Below are 16532 nucleotides of genomic sequence, written 5' to 3'. Positions count from 1 at the left end.
AGCCCTGCCCGCGGCTGCGGCAGCGCAGGGTAGGGCCGGGCACGCCGCCGCCCGCATCCCCACGGGAGGCTCGGGATGCGCCGGCACCGGCGGCCCGCCCCTGCTTGGCACGCCGGGAGCTGTAGTCCGGGACACCGACCCAAGCCCCGCGGGACAGCGGCCTCGGAGCCGTAGCCCCCAACCCCACAACTCCGGCCGCGGCAGCCCCAAGTCCCGTAGCTCCGGCTGGGACAGCCCCAAGCCCCGCTTCTCCCCCAGCCAACATCCCCTTCCTGCTCCCCTTTTATCATCACACAAGGAACTGGGAAGCCAGGGGTTAATTTTCATTTATTATTTAAATAAAAATTGAAGCCGACTTTGCATTTGGCACAACAAAAGAGATGCCAAAACAAGAGCTACCCTGCACAGAGACAGGGCTGTCACACAAGCAGGTGAGGAGCAAACAGGGACAGCCACCACAGCCCAACAGCAGCCCCTCTCCCCCACCGAGGGTGAAGGGAGGAGGGATGGCTCCAGGGGAATCTGCCCAGTGCACTGGCCCAGACAGGTGAAGGCATCAACCCCTCTCCACCACCCCAGGAGCAGCAAGATTATAAACCCAGCGTCATCTGCACATCTGAGACAGGTCAAAGCAGAACTTGAGCTTCTGCTGAGCAGGAAGCAGGAGGTGCAGGTAATTCCCCAGGTGAGAGCACTCCCCAGGATACCTGGCACTGAGCTTACAGGAGGATAGTGGGGAACCTAAAGGACATGTGAAGCAGACAAGGGGCAGCTTTGCAGGCAGGGGCTGGCTCTCCTCAGCTAGGACAGGGCTGGAGCCCCACAAGGTGCAGTGTTCCAGGCTAACAGCGCAGCCAGCAGCAGGAGAGCAGTAGGGAGCCAGTTGGAGGGGAGGAGCATCAGCAAGGCCAGTCCTCCAGCGGCCCCCACCCCGCTGCAGGTGGAAATAAGGGGCAATCTGTTTGCCCTCTCACAGACGGCCAGATGGCAGGAGAATCTGAGGGAGTGGGGAAGGTGCAGAGGTACAAGGAGTGCTTCCAGCACCCAACCTGTGTTTAGGGTCCTTCAATTGCCAGGCCCAGGCAGTTGCAATTTGACACATGGGCTAAAGGCAGCCACCACTGCCAGAAGCATATGCACCACAACTACCTCTCAAAACAGCCCTCTCTGAATCCTTGCACTTGGAGCAGGCTCAACACAGCAACTTAAGGGACACAGGAAGATGGCAGGTGAAGGGGAGTGGTTCTGGTGCAGCTCAGTGCCCCTGCCCCCTCACCCAGGCTGGCAGCTCTCAGGGACAGAACCAGCCCAACCCCACAGGAGCAAGCCCCAGGGAAAGATGAGGATGATCTCTCGGCAGAGAACCTGGCCCTGCTCCAAAGGAAAGGAGACCTAGAGCTTCCAGGGAAAGAGCTAATTCCTAGCCACCCTGGGACCGAGACACAAGCAGGACCTTTCGTGCCCCACAGCACACAAGTGGCATCACCAGAGGGGAAAGAGGAGATCCACAGGCAGTAGCTGGGAAAGGTCAGCAGTTGCTTCAGTCCCTGTCACAGATCTGGAGGAGACTCCTGCTCCTCAGCAGCTGGTGCTAGAAGGGATGGCAATGGCAGGTGCAGGGCTCACTCACTGCCCCTCCCATCCTGCTCTCCCCCCCCCCCCAATTTCTGTCCACCAAGGGAAAAGGACCTGCACAAACCACAACAGCCTCCATCTGTGAGGGAAGGGGTTAGTGCAGCAGATGATTCAGGCACCAGCACTTCCAAGCTGGGATGAGACAGACTCCAACAGCTGATGCAGACACACAGGGATCCAACGAAAGTGCAACTTGCATTTCCTCTTCATTAAAAATAGCCCATGTGCAAGTGAGAAACCAGGGCCTTGGCCTGCCCTAAGGTGCCCGGAAGGCGTTGGTGGCTGCACCCGCTGCAGCATTTGCTGCTGCAGTGCGCACTGCCTGGTTGGAGAAAACACCCGCAGCAAACTCCTCCTGTGCTTTCTGGAAGCTGGCACCCGTCCGGCGGTATAGAGAGTGGATCTGAAGGAGATGGGCAGGCTCAGGGGTTAGTGAACCCACCCTATTTCAGACCCCAACACCTGAGAAACTCCAATGGCCTATTCCTCCACCTCCAGGGCAGCAAGAAGTCAGGCAGAGCTCAGCCATATGCCTGCCAAACACCAGCTTTGTCCACCCAGAGGAAGGGGGAGTTCTGCCCCAAGCTCACCCCACACTCACCTTTTTCAGCATGATGATACCCAGCACAGCCACTGCTGTGAAGAATAAGGACACCAGGATCATCATTACAGCCACAGCAGTGTTCTTCCTCAGTGCTATCAGACTCAATATCCAGCCACTGAAAAACAAGAGGAAGTTGACCACAAGAACTACTTTCCCCACCTGCCTCCTCCAGCTCTGGGTTACTCAGCTGGCCAAAGCCCTCCAGAACCACCAGAGCCCGTACCTGAATCCCCAGTTTGGTATGCCAATTGCCTCCAACACATACACGACATTCTGGGCAAAGAAGACGAAGAAGAAGACGAAGAAGTTGAACGAACTGTCGCTTCTGATAGTGAGGGGAAAGAGAACGTTAGGCCACCCCTGCTAGAGAAAACAACATTCAAGCCTTCCTTACATCAGGGCACAGGGGACATAAGGTGAATATGCAGGCCCTAGAGTCACAGCCACCTCCCATCTCTGTAAGTTGCTAAACATGTGGATAAGGGAAAGGAGAAATCAGAGGAAGGCAGTCAAATGGCAAGGTGTACAGAAAAAYCTCCTGTGACTGCTTTAGAGTAGCCACATTCAAAGCAGCATCTGTTCCTCAAACACAAGTTCAGTGCAAGACTGCCATATCCCTGACACTTATAGGAAACAAGAGTTGGGGTGCCCTAGTGCTACACTCAAGGCAGGTGCTCATCTTGTCAAGGAGTCCAGTTTCCCTAGCTGCAAGCATCACCCTTGCAGGCACCCCACTCTACTGCTCTACTGGTCCTAGAGCTCAAGCAAATACACACCTGAAGGCTTTGTACATCGGCCTATACCAGCACACAAAGGAACACGGCGTGTAGAGAAGAGCCCAGAGAATGGAGAGGCCGAACCCAGAACCTGATGAAGGCTCCACACAAAACCAGGCCAGGGAGGTCAGAAAGTTCAAGAAGAGAGCAATGGTGCTGGCTGAGAGAGAATGTGAGTCAGGCAACCCGAGCAACAGCAAGACCCCATCCTCCCCACTCCAAGAGACTTTCCCTCCAGGTTGTGGCACCAAACTAATCACCACTCTCCCAGGCAGCAGGATTCACTCACAGACAGAGCACTTGTTCCCCTACCTCCCTGCCAAGTGCAACAAGATCTGCCCTCACATCTAGACCAAAAACTCACCCATCCAGAGGTAATACATGGTAGAAACTGTCTTCTGGAAGTCAGCAGGGATCTCCACAGGGATGTCTTGGTAGAAACAAGGCTTCACAGGGCAGAAGGATGGCAAGGGGGGCCAGTTGTTGAGCCTTGCTACAAAGGAGAGGAGATAGTGCAATGCTCTGGGTCCTATCAGCACAGAGGGGCTGGGGGAGCTCGGTCACCACCATCCCTCCACCGCTCCAGCTGCCTCTGCACTTACTGGCTGCACTGCCAAGAGCAGCATTTTGCAGCTCCCGTTCCCGCCGGTCCAGCTCCTCTGCCTTCCGGTTCAGCTCTTCCTGCCGCTTCAGCAGCTCTGCTGTGGCTGCTGCCGTCGAGGCCTGTGAGGGAGCTGGGTTACTGGGTGCCTCCCACTCCCTTGCCTATCCTGCAGGCCTGGCTACTGCTTCTGTTACCTGGGTGCCATAGGAACCATAGTTCTTGGGCTCAGGGGGGCTCGGCCTCTTCGAGGTTGGTGCAGCCGCTGCCGGCAGGGGTGGCTGGTACGGCGGGGGTGGCTGGAGCAGGAGAGTGGCTCTAAGGAGCTGCACGGATGGCTGACGGCGAGGCCTGGGCCCGGTCCGAGCAGTCCCTAGGCCGGGAGGAAAGGCTCGCCGTGCGGCCAGCAACAGAGGAGACGAGAGGAGAGGGAAGGCAAAGCCCGGGGCAGCGCTCCCTTACCCCGGTGCCCTCGAACGGGTTGTACACGTCCAGCGTCGCGTACTCGGGGCCAGGCCGGTGCTGCACCACGGCGGGATCCTGCAATAGACACGGCAACAGCTGAAGCGGGGCGAGGCCGGGGCGAGGCCGGGCCGGGCCGGGCCGCCGCGCACCTGAAAGGGGTTCCCAAGCTCGGCCATGGCAGAGCCGCGCCGCGCCGCTGCCGATTGGCTGCCGCCACCGTGACGCCACCAGCAGCGCACGCGGCGCGGGGGAAGTCGCGCCGCAGGGGGCTGTGCGCACGCGCAGGGCGGGCAGGGTGGGCACGTGATGCGACCGCGTGGCCTGGCCCAAGATCACGTGCACCGCCCTCCTCGCCCCCACCTCCACGCGCCGCCGCCGGGCTGCGGACACCGCCTCCCCGCCGCGCGGTGCCCGCCGGGAAAGGAAGTCCCGCCCCCTCCCCTCTGCACGGTGCACGCCGGGAGCGCGTGCCCATGGCAACGCGGCCCGGGGCGGGCCAGGGCTTTTCGCCATTCCCATCCGTCCCGCGAGCACCGGCTGTACCGGGGTCAGGGCGGCCGGCCCGCGGCGCTCGCGTCACTGGGCCCTGCGGGCACTGGAAAGACACCACGCAGCACCCGGGGCCGCTTTCCTCGGGGTGTCGGTGGAGCAGGAGCTGTGCTTGGCTGCCAGGCCCAGGGCTGGTCCCGCTCTCCCCCTGAAGGCCGCCAGCTGCTGCCTGTCGACTTTGCTCTGTCAAGGAAATACAATGGTCAGGTTAGAGTGGCTCAGCCCAACCGTTAGGGAGAGCCTCCTGCCTTCTCCCAGGTCACCTGGCCACAGCCTGGGAGCAGGTGAATGGCGCTGGAGCCACAACCGGGGTGACACCCACAAAGCCACAGACCCTTGGGAGTGGTTTCAGACCTGAGCTACCACTCTCTGAACCAGCGCCAAATACTACATTTTAGCCATAAGATGCTGTGGCTGGGTTCCCTGCAAAGAGGAAGTTAAACCTTCTGTTCCAGGCTGGTAGCCCCTGCTCACACACTGTCAGCAGCAAGCCCCTTACCTCCGGAAGATGGTACTTCTCCCGGAGGCGGCTCCTCATGGCTGCCCGTTTGGCTTTTTTTTCAGCATAGAACTCATCCCGTTTGTTCCTGAAACGGACAGAAAATTATCAAAGAGTGTTGCTCAGGGTTTGCTTTTGTCTAGAGGGTATCATGGGCTGTCCCAAGGCATGGGAACCCAGTAATTTAACAGGGTCCTATTCCATGGCTCAGCTATCATACACACTTCCTCGTTAAGCTCTCTGCTAATGCAGACTACAGTCTGTGCTTATCCTCTACTAGGCATTACACACAGAAGTAAAGACAAGTCAACTGCCTAAAGATGGCTGCATACAGACAGGTTTGTCATGAGAGCAGTTCCCTCCTGCATGTATATATGAGGGCCCTTATTCAAATGGTTCAGCTAGACTTGCAGATTTTACTGAGATAAATACAGGAGCACTTACTTCTCTTCCTGACTTCTCCGGTCATGGTGCTGTTCCCCTGGACCTTTCATGTGACCTCCCAGGAATGGACAGTCTGTATCCTTGAGGAAATCCACAGAAATGCAGCAGAGCAGCTGTTTCATTGAGGCCCTGAGAAATGACTTTACAGTAGACTCCATGGATGTAAGAAATGTAGAAGTTGTGTTAATAGAGGGACTGGAACAGAAAAGGCAGTAACAGAAACACCTGTGGTAATGAAATACTACCTCCTGCTATCACCTAAAGGCCATCAGGCATCTGATATGCCCTGTGCAGTTGCAGAAGTTTCTCTGTCTCTGGTCAGGGAGGAATTCATGGCATGAGAAGCAGCTTGGGGGACTTTTTGTGTCTCTTGGCCCATTTATTTATAGGGATACCTGCTTTAGCTGATTCCGCCAATTACCAGCTGCACATGGACTGCACACTGACACCCCATGCTGAAAGGGAATTCTTTAACATCCTGAAAACTATGATAGTGGGCGCAACAGATTTGTCTGTATGTGCTTATCTAGTTCCCAGTATTTAGCAGCAACTGCACCTCTTGGCTAAAAATATTCTTCAGCCCTAAGTAGAGATTTACAAAGTCACATGCACCCAAATTTACTAGCTTCCCACTTCAGCTGAGCCAGCTGGCATCTTGAATGGCACTCCCTGACAGGTATTTGAAAGCTGCGAATTCGGATTTTGGACTCCAGGTTATTTTGCTTTTTAAAGTCCAAGAGACAGACCACAGATAAGTTATTTGCTCAATCTAATGCAGACTCACCTGGAAACTGACCACACACAGCAGCACCTGCTCTTCCCTATGTTCTCGTTCCCAGGCATACACCACCTTCCTCCGAACTGTGCAGCAGACTGCTGTCTGACTGAGCAATACAGCAGATTAAAGCTCCCAGCCTAAGCTCTTTATCTTAGGATCGTAAGTACATGAAAATGACTCAATGTCACCCCATGCAGGTCTCACCTCCTACTAACTCCACGTGAAGCTCGTCTTTTCCTTTATCCCTCTGAGTGATGACAGTCTGCCATAAGCGGATGGTCCCAACAGTAAAGTAATAAGCTGCTATAGAACAGGCTCCACATATGTTTGCTGTGTTACTGATGCCAGCCTCAAGGAGACTCTTCCAGACAGGCATTGGCAGAGCATCAACACAAAGCTTCTATTAAATCTGCAACTTCCTCAGCAGTTCAAAGAGGACAGTCCAAACCAAGGCCACAGCACTGGCTCTATAGCTGGCGAGAGCCAAAAGCTATGAAGGGCTGTTGGGGAGGAGCCTGTTTGACAGCTGACTACAGAAGTTAGTTATAGTTGATATAGGCAGCTAGCCATCAGTATTCCAACAGCCAGCAACAGTAGCCAGTGCTCCATTCTTACAGGCAGTGAGAAGTCCCCAGTGTTCTCCCTTTTCTATAAGCTGGGTGCATTTCATATTTAGTATCTTCCTACCTCTATTAGTGATAGGGCATGATGAAGGGCCTGCATGTGCTTTCTTACCCCCCCATAGCACAACCTGCTTGCCATGGACTTAGCTCAGATCCAGCTGCAGCCCTCAGTGCCAAGAGCAGCTCCTACAAAATGTGTGCTCAAGCACTAGGCCAGCATCCAGGCTTGGAGAGAGTTGTACAAGTTGATAGAGCAGATTTTGTTACAGAGGTTCACTGGGCCAGGAAGAAGCAGCTTCCTTCCTGCAGCAAAGATGGTGCACCTCCCTCTGGCCAGAGCAGTGTACAGCCACTGCATGTCAGACAAAACCAACCAGCAGACTATATTTGTCAGCAGGTGCAATACTAGAGCTGACTCCCCTTTTCCTCAGGAACTGACAAACAGCTGGGTGTACTGCTCCATGACGCTGATGTCATCAGCCCACCGCTGGCCTCAGGCAAGTCCAGCCCACAGAGGAGGGTAAAATAGCCTTCTGCTGGTCCAACCACAGACCAGAAGGTTTATTCACTTCATATTTATTTTTCACAAAGACTGTACAAAATTCTTATAAAACTCTGGTGTGGGGATGGGCTATGACATTGATCCAAAAAATAATTCCCATGCAATCCCACCAGTTTCATAACTTACAAGGAAATATAAGCTACAGAGAGCTGAGAGTCCTGGAGTATTTACACTGAGAAAGGCAGGAAAAACAAGAGACAAAGCAACACATGAACAGAGGTATTTACAGTATGGACATAGAGGCCTCCTCGCCTTGGGATAATGGCAGCAGCAACAGCAGGAGGTTGGGCCTATGGTGCTCAGAGGCTGATATAGAATATGGGGTATTTACAGTATCTCACATATTAACACCTTTACAAATGTGTCCAGGGAGTTCTTTTATGTATAAAAAAAAGCACCAAGTGTCTGAATAGAAATCACACAGGCCTCCACGGGGGCTAGAATCTGAGGGCAGGCTGGCACCTGTGGCGTCACCGGCTGATGTCTCGGCTAGAGTCCCACATTTTTGTACTTGGTTCCATTTCCAGCATGTCAAAGAACGGGTGCTTGAGGGCCTCAGCCAGGGTGATGCGCTTGGACGGCTCGTACTCCAGCATGCTCTCAATGAGGTCAAAGAGGCGGTGATGATCCTCAGCCTCAGAAGTAAGGTATCTCTGGGGAGATAGAGGGGAGAGGTCAGGGCAAAGAACACCATGCTCTGTCCAGGTCACAGTACACTCACTGGGGTGAATGGTTAAGTTAGAAGAGTGGTTTGCTTGGACCCTCACTGGTGCTAAACCTGAACTGCAGGGCACCTTAACAAGTGTGGACCTACAAAGTTTCACATGCACCCTCCTCTTTCCCAAGCATTTCCTGAAGTCTCCTCATGCCCTTCAGATTAAATTCAGGATGCTGCCATCTTCCCAGTTTACATCTGGGACAGCCAAGACTCCTAGAAGATACCGATCTGAGCCCTTTCAGTGGCCCAAGCTTGCCCATGTGAAAAATCATCAGGAACAGGGGCAAGAATTGAAAAATTCTTCAATGAGAAAAACAAAAACCAACTAGGTGCTCCTGCCCGCCCCACCTTACCCGTAGTGGCTTGCAGTTTTCCCTGACGTAACGGCCAGCAGAGGTATTCTCATCCCAGTCCAGGCGGCCATGGTAAAAATATTTCTGTTTCCTGTCAGAAGAGGTGGCAACAGGTTACAGCAGAAAGGACCAAGCACAAAGCAGCCTGCAGCAATAGCAGCACACCAGCCCTGGCATCACTCTGTAGGAGTACACAGGACACTGCAATAGCATGGATGAGTGACTCCAAAGGCTGCTTCAAAGCTTGATCCCTCAGAGAGAGCCACTACATGTGAAGCAAGAAAGAGAAGGCAAGCCTGCAGTGCCCAGCCAGCCTTGCTCACCTGGTCTTCCGGATCATACGAGAAGGAATTGGCCCCAAGATCCTCTCCATCATGGCCAAGTGCTCTCGGTTGTCATGTGTCTGAAGGAAATAAGTGTAAAGAGGAGGTGCATGGAACAGGTTTCAGTAGTTTTACCTCCAGCCCTGAGTATTCCCCTAATTCAGAATCCCTTGCTGGCCAACACCTAGGGCATTCACTAACAATCTGCAGTGATAGAGGGAACTCCAGGGGTCCCAGGCTGTACTGAGAGTCAGCCAGGATTCTTCTTCCATTAGCTGTGAGGTGGTCACACAGCATACAGTTCTCACCTGAAACAGGGTGAAACCCACATAATACTCAAAGATGATGCAGCCAATGCTCCACACATCACAAGGCTGGCTCCAGCCAAGTTCTAAAAGACAAAGGGTTTTTAAAGAAAAGATCAGGTATTGCCCAAGATTCCAAATTTCTCTCCCTTCCCTTTGTTATAAATAAATAAATAATAATAATAAAGCACAAATAAGCAGCTGAAAAAAGAATTCCCATTCCAGCCAGGCTCATGATACTCTGGTGGCAGTATACAGTCCAGCTGCTGCTGATGCCAAGATATTGAGTGATTAGTTGTTGGCACTCCCAGAAAATAACACTGTAGAGCACATTCAAGGTAAAGCACTTCTCATCTCCCAAGGTTAAGCCCAGGACACCTACTGAACAACATGGGGCAAATGGTTCTTAACCCAGCAGGCTGTGCCTAATGGCTTCAAGGCACATGCCTGCCTCTACAGGCAGGCCAAGCCTGTGGTACCTACCCAGTATGACTTCTGGGGCCCGGTAATGCCTGGTAGAGACAATCGTGCTGTGATGCTCATGATCAAATGTGGCACTGCCAAAGTCCACCACTCTGATAGCTGTGCTCTTCACACTCCGCTCATCTCGCTTCTTTGAGAGGGAAGGTGATACCAGTTACTGAGGAGTTTCACACTGTGGGCTTAGCCTGTTACACAGCTGGGGCTTCACAAGGGGACCACAGGAGTCGTCTGCTTTGGAAGGCATCTTTAGGGCTGGCACCCACTCTCCAATGTCCAGCACAGCCCCCAAAGACACTCACACCATCACCCARATAAATTCGAGGTTTCTATAGCTTWCTTATAGAATATGCAGGCAGTTCACACACAATATAGATCCTGAACCAATGCATGAATGTAATCAGTCCAACCCTGTGTCTCCTGGGGCCACATTCTAACTCCACCCATATGTTGATAAGGTCAGGGATACCAAACAACCTAACAGCAGACTTCAAAAAGCAAGACAGTTCTGTTACCTTTTCCAGGTTATAGGTAAGTTCGTAGTCCGAGTTCAGAAAGAGGATGTTCTCAGGTTTGAGGTCAGTGTGAGTGAGTTTATTGTCATGCAGAACTGAGGACGCAAAAAAGTCAGGGTCAATGTACACAAACAAAGCTAGGCTGCATACACCCAATGAGTGAGCATCACTTATTCAGTCTGCTCATACTGGCACCAGTTTAGTCCACATTTAGAGCTGGGTGWAAATGGTCAGGCTAGCCTAAGATGCCCTTAGACAGAAGCACAAACATTTATCACACTGATTGCCAGAATGTACAAGGGAGTGGAAGCTGGAGTGCCCTGATCTCTACCAGGCCATATGCATCAGAAACAGTACAATCAGGTAAAGAAAAAGGATTCACTCCAAGCACGCTTCCCCACCGGACTGGCAGGAAGGCTCAGTCTCAGAATCTGCACAGCAGCACCCCAGTGAAAGCTTGCTGCTTTGGGCCACCAGTTGCAGCACAGGCACAGAAGCTGGGAGCCACGCAGACATCCATGTCAGTTAAGGAATAGCAGAGAGAAGAGCAGTGGACACTTACACTTCACAGCCTGGCACACCTGGTAGGCCATGTGCCGTACTTGGTGGATGGGATAAGGCAGATAGTTGTTGTCCTTCAGGAAATCAAAGGTGCTAAGCCCCAGCAGTTCAAAAGAGATGCACATGTGGCCATGGTAGTCAAACCAGTCAAACATCCTGACACAAAGGCTGAGAGAAAAATTCTGATTAGGTACAGCTCTGCATGCACCACTCACAGCATGGTTAACCCTGCACAAGGCTTGGTCTTCCTCAGTTCACATCCCACAGCAAGCTAACATGCCCTCCAAAACACAGCCACAGATGAATATTGTCATACAATATGAAGCACCTCTCCTCTCATCATTGTGACTGTGCTAAAATAGTGCTTTCCTCTCCATTTTGTCACACACAGCATACTCACTTCTTGTTTTCAGGATCCTTCTCATTGATTTTCTCCAACACGTTGATTTCCAGTCGGGCAGCCTCTTTGTACTTTTCCACATTTTTAATGATTTTCAGGGCAACACGTGCACCACCCCTGGGGAGAGGCAGGAGGCAATCGCAAGATCGTTCTGAGTCAGGTCAGAGAAACCTGTGCCCCACAGAACAGAATTTCTGGAACAGCCTTGTCCTGCAAAGATTTGTGCAGCACAGCCTTCTATCGTTATTGTTCAAGCCAGGAGAGGGCCCTTATTAAGGGGGTAAACAATGTCCACCAAAACAATGCCTTTTACTTCACTATAGACAGCCCTGAGGTTCCCCCCTAGCCCCTCTAGAACACATTCTCTGTGGGTGACCCAATAGGATGGATGCCTGGTCCTGCATGAGAATACTGGAAACAAAGAGACTCATTTCCACCCCCATGTTCCCACCTTAAACAAGAAAAATCTATTTCACCAGGTGCGCTCTTTTTCTTCTCCACCATGTCCCTCCCTGCCCCAGTGCCAGACCCACAAGCAAGCATACCTCCGGTGATCTATGCATTGCACCACTCTGCCAAACGTGCCTTCTCCTAAAGTGCTAATAATCTCATCTGGGAGGGAGAGAAAAAGAGAAAGGAACATGAGAGAGTGAGCATAACCTGGATGCAGTGCATACACAAGGCAGAGGAGAATGCATTGCAACACCTAACCTGCACACAGCTTGAGAGACCGGAGCAGCGGAAGGCTGACACCGGCTGCACAAGGCAACTGCCTAGTTCCCTGGCACTTCAGTAACAATACAAAATATAAACGTAGCTTTAACAAAGGGGGAAGGAAAAGGAGAGGGTTTCTCTTTAATAAACAATGAAAATAAAATGAAACAGAAAGATAAGACAGATCTGCGACTGCGATGGGAGCTTAACTAGAGAGCTAAATTATGTTACGATTTGGCTGTACATCTTTCTTGTAGCCAGTCGCCGACGCGATAGATCAGATGCCCCTCGTCGTCGTCCTCCACACTCTTGGCCCTTCTGCTGCTCTGTCGACTCCGCTGCTGGCCCAGGCAGACAGGGAATTCATCATTCACCAATCAGATTTTCAAACCAGCGCAGCAGCCAGCGTCACGCATTGGTTGGTTTGGAAATTCACATGGTTGTTTGAGGAGGGGTTGCAGGAGGAGATTCCCAGCCAATTCATACGGCACAGAGGAATATATAACGATAGGGATATTGCAAGGGAACATGTCAAGATACAACACACTAGCTCAGAAAAGAAAAAAACAGTTTGCTTTTCGTTGTAGCAAAAAAATAAAAAAAAAAGAAAAAAAGAAAAAACCTACAAATAGCCCCACCCGAACCAGTGTGAGAGCAGAGATGGCCAGAACAAGGGCTAGCAGAGGGGCAGTGGAAGGAGCCAGCTGCTCTTGCTTCTACAGGGGTTTGGAGAGGAACAGCAACAGCACTGGCATTCAGGTCCTGGATCAATGCCAAAGAGCACGCTGAAGTACAACTCTGCCGCCAGGCAGTCAGTGACCACGGGGAGAGGCTCACTTCAGCCCCACATCAGCCACTGAGGAAAAGCAGCAGGAGGCAGGTGCTGGGAAGTCCTTCACAAGCAAAGGGCCAGACTGCCCCACACAGACACTCCCCATCCCATTACAACAACCTCCCTCTATAGTTTCCCCCAGCCCCAACACTCAGAGAAAGATGAATTCAGAGATTTCAGAAGCAATTCTTGCACAACGATCCATCCAGAACCAGAGAGACCTCACAAGTAACTGCCTGGGGGCAGATGTGACTTCTTCCTAGACCCTCCCCCAAAGAAGCTTGTCCTGGAAAAGCTAACTTCCAGGAGAGAAGCAGAGGCCCAACAGGGAACAGTGACAGCCTGGGATGAGTCATGTAAGAGATTTACGCCAGAGAAGAGAAAACTCCTGCTTTCAGTTCTTCAGCTAAGTATCCCCACACTTGGGAGCAACCAGCCAGCAGACTTGGGACCCTAACCCAGCCCCCAATCCTGTCCCTGGACATACAGTCAGAACAGACCAGACAACACTGAGAGCTCCACACACAGAGCAGAGAACGTGTCTGGGGTCTAACAGAAGTGGAAGGTGAACAGCAGAACAGATGAGAAGAGAAAGCCAGGGACATYGCTGGGAAGAGCCTGAGATGGTTGCTGCCTCCATCTGAACTGACCAGTCCATAAGCTACAGCCCTTTGGCAAAGCTCCTTGCACAACATCCCAAGCTGGGCCCACCCAAAAGGATCCTGCTCTGACACAGAAACTAACCCACAGAGAGATGGGGCTTCCTGCTGCAGAAGACAGGCCCAGAATAGGGATGCACAGCCACCAAGGGCTGCAGGGACCAGACTACCTGCCACAGGCAGACTGTGCTCTTGGGGATCAGGATCCTCTGAACATGTACTGTACAAACCTCGAAGACTGTTTGTCTTTGTATCAACACAAAGACTGGCTGGGGTTCCTAGGCAGCTCTTTAATAAGTACCACAGAACAAAAGCAGCAATTTGTGGGGATAAAGGAGCTGAGGACTGCAGCATCCCCCCCCMCACACACTTCCCCCCCGAGGGACAGGTCAGCCTTGCAAGGCATACATGTCCTCCCTGCACTGCTTTCACAGAATGCCTAACACTAAGACAGGGTTTGAGCTGCCTGTGCCTATCTAGCACAGGACAGTCACTGCTGAGGCGCATCAGGATGGCAGACAGGAACTGCTGCCTGCATCACAGGTTTTCTATGCATTTCTCAAGCTGAGTCTGAGAGAACGTTAGAAAGTGAGTTTTCTACTTACCCAGCTCGCCACCTGGGAGAGAAAGGTTACAGGGGAGGCACAGTACAGTTGGATACTCACCGATGAGGAGCGACTAAAGGACCGGCTGCGGCGCCGTCTCCGCCTGTGCTTACGCCGGCTGCTTTTGCAGCTGCGGTAGCTGCCCTCACGGTCCCGAGAACGTCGGTACTCGTAAGAATGACGATATTCAGGATCATAGTAGGCTTCCCCTCGCTCACGGCTGTAATCGTTCCGCCGGTAGCTATCACAGTAACGCCGRTCATAGGCCCTCCTGTCTACTGAGTGGTCGTCATAACTAGGAAAGGGGAGCAACCAAGGGGATTTGATTAGGAATACAGCTGAGAAGCTGCAGCTCAGAGCAAACAAATCTGTCAAGCACCAGTCAGGCTCTACTAAACTGTGTAAAGACAAAGAGCAGGGTGGCTTTGGCAAATCTATGGGAGCCTGAACTGAAAAGGAGTGTTTGCACTCTTCCAGGTGCCAATTGCATCTGCACTTTCATTAGGTCACCTGCAGCAACACTGATGGGCCAGTGCCTCCAAAACGGGGCATGGGCCATCCAACTACCAGAAGTTGAGCTGTCCCTATCTACTTCTAACCTAGTCAGAGAAACAGCACAGCCCATGCTCCCCACTTGTCTCTGCGGACTCACCTCCTGGACCGAACGTGGTAACTGTCTTCCCGACGGTGCCGACGATCACGCTCACTGCTGCTAGATCGAGACCGCGTCCGCCGCCTCTTGTGTTTGCGACTTCTGTAACGCTCATGATAGCTGCCCCGGCTGCTGCGCTCCGACGAGCGGTACCTTCTAGAGTGAGGCATCTGCAGGAACAACAGAAGGTTATGACCACAAAGTAATTGCAAATGAGAGAAAACAGTTCGCTGGCTGTACACGCTGCTAGGGAAAAGAGAGAGAGGCAATCAGCAGCATGGCTGTGTTTGTCCCCTCCGTGCCAAACTTTTGGGAGGTCTCAGAATCTCATACTAGAGGAGATGCAACTGTCCCACACAGTCTGTGTTCACTGCAGTTCTGTTTTCCAGGTGACATTCCTCTCCTCAGCTCCTACCCCAAAGTCTTTGCTGGCCACAGCTCCAGAAGCATACCTGCACTTCTGATGCTTCCATCTCCTTTCTTTCAACCAAATGCTCCCCAAACAGATATACATCAGAAAAGAGAAAAGGAAAACAAGGAAAACCGAAGGATGGTGAAATGAAGCTCAGCATATTGGTGGTGCTTGGCCTTAAGTCTTTGCACTGGTATTGGAGACACCTAAGCAGGTAACTCTTGAAGAGAGGTCTCTGGTTTAGGGCTGAGCAAAGCGACATCTAAGCTCCTCACTGCAGAGAGGGCTCTGCAGGATCCAAGCAGGAAAAATGCCCTTTACGTATCCAGAGATCTGTTAGTTAAGCCTCAAAGACCCTATCTCAGAGGGAGGGAATACTCAATTCTGTCTCCCACATGGGATATTAAATTCTAGAATGGAGATGAAATTCCTCAGTAAGATCAAACACCAAGGTGCGATCATCTGACATTTCATTTCCTAGGACCTGCTCACTCGAGCTACCTGTAAGACATTACCTGCACATACTCTGGGCCTGAAGCATTAAGCAACTAAAGTTACCTGGCCTCCRTAGGTAAGAAGTCAAAGCTCCTTTTGTCTGCAGAGCTCCCACTGGGCCTTTCTTCCCTACAAGGTACATTCACACACCTGCCCAATTCCCTACATGCACATCTACACTAATGTTGCWGGTAGGGCTACCTGACAGGGCGACAGGGCAGCAGATACTCCTAGYAGGTGATCAAGCCTCAGCTTTGAGAGCAGAGCCAGGCCTGCTTGGGGCCAGGGCCAGGCAGCTGGTGAACGCACTCAACGACGCAGCCAGGACAGCTTTAAAGGAGGCTGCACCCACTGCGAGCACAGCACGGCCGAGGCGCTATGGCCTTTAATTAACACCGGCGCTGCAAGGCAGTGCTGGCAGCGCTCCAGCCGCCGGGCAGCCGCTGTACGAGGCGGTGGAGGCCGCACCGGGGCGCCTCGGGGGCCGACGGCAGCAGAGCGGGGGGGGAAGGGGGGCAGCATGCGGGGCCGCCGGGGGCGGCCCGCTCCGGGCACGGGGTCGCATCGCGACCGGAAGCACCAGGGCCTGCCAGGGAGCTGAGCACCGGGACCCGCCCGCGGGGACCCACCGGGCCTGCAGGGACGGACGGCGGCCCCGCGGCCTCCTCGCTGCGGGCGTCCCGCCGCCGGCCGCGGCCTCCTCCAGCCGTCCAGGCTTGCCCCACCGGCGCTCGAGCCGCGGCCTCATGGGGGAGTCCCGGGCCCGGCACGGCGGCGGGGCCGCGCCCGCCAGCCACGGAGGCGACCGCCGCGGCCTGGCCTCTGCCCCGCCCCACTTCGCCCCGCACCGCACCGTCCTCGCAGCCAGCCCGGTGCGCTTGTCCCACAGGAAGTCCGTGATGGCGGCCGTGGGCCCCCGGGGATCCCGGGCCCTCTTCTGGCTCCGCTCGCCGCCGCCGCGCCGCGCCGCCG

The 16532-nt window shown here is 53.3% G+C and overlaps 2 protein-coding genes across 3 annotated transcripts; both read right to left on the bottom strand.

Moving 5' to 3' along the window:
* Positions 1-309: 309 nt before the first annotated feature.
* Positions 310-4321, bottom strand: SCAMP3 (secretory carrier membrane protein 3). The gene is made up of 9 exons (XM_085313333.1): positions 4231-4321; positions 4079-4156; positions 3814-3915; positions 3618-3738; positions 3380-3508; positions 3016-3175; positions 2463-2564; positions 2237-2354; positions 310-2038 (listed from the first exon to the last, which is right to left on the bottom strand). Exons 1-9 carry the CDS (start codon positions 4255-4257, stop codon positions 1892-1894), a joined length of 984 nt encoding a protein of 327 aa, XP_085169459.1. The 5' UTR covers positions 4258-4321; the 3' UTR covers positions 310-1891.
* A 3213-nt stretch (positions 4322-7534) lies between these two features.
* On the bottom strand, positions 7535-16526 carry CLK2 (CDC like kinase 2). Of its 2 annotated transcripts, none has more exons than XM_085313324.1 (13): positions 16414-16526; positions 14654-14823; positions 14062-14296; positions 12150-12246; positions 11737-11803; positions 11192-11308; positions 10793-10959; positions 10231-10325; positions 9719-9848; positions 9239-9321; positions 8931-9010; positions 8608-8698; positions 7535-8189 (listed from the first exon to the last, which is right to left on the bottom strand). In XM_085313324.1, the coding sequence occupies exons 2-13, from the start codon at positions 14821-14823 to the stop codon at positions 8007-8009; spliced, it is 1515 nt and encodes a 504-aa protein (XP_085169450.1). In that variant the 5' UTR covers positions 16414-16526; the 3' UTR covers positions 7535-8006. The 2 variants fall into 2 exon arrangements, with proteins under 2 accessions (XP_085169450.1, XP_085169451.1); XM_085313325.1 differs by having other exon boundaries at positions 12150-12243.
* Positions 16527-16532: the final 6 nt, after the last annotated feature.

The sequence above is a fragment of the Rhea americana genome, unplaced genomic scaffold (genome assembly GCF_003343005.1).
Source record: "Rhea americana isolate MKP2758 unplaced genomic scaffold, rheAme1 scaffold_382, whole genome shotgun sequence".
Lineage (NCBI taxonomy): Eukaryota > Metazoa > Chordata > Aves > Rheiformes > Rheidae > Rhea > Rhea americana.
Note: the sequence above shows the minus strand (reverse complement) of the source record. Positions and strands in the feature narration are given on the sequence as shown.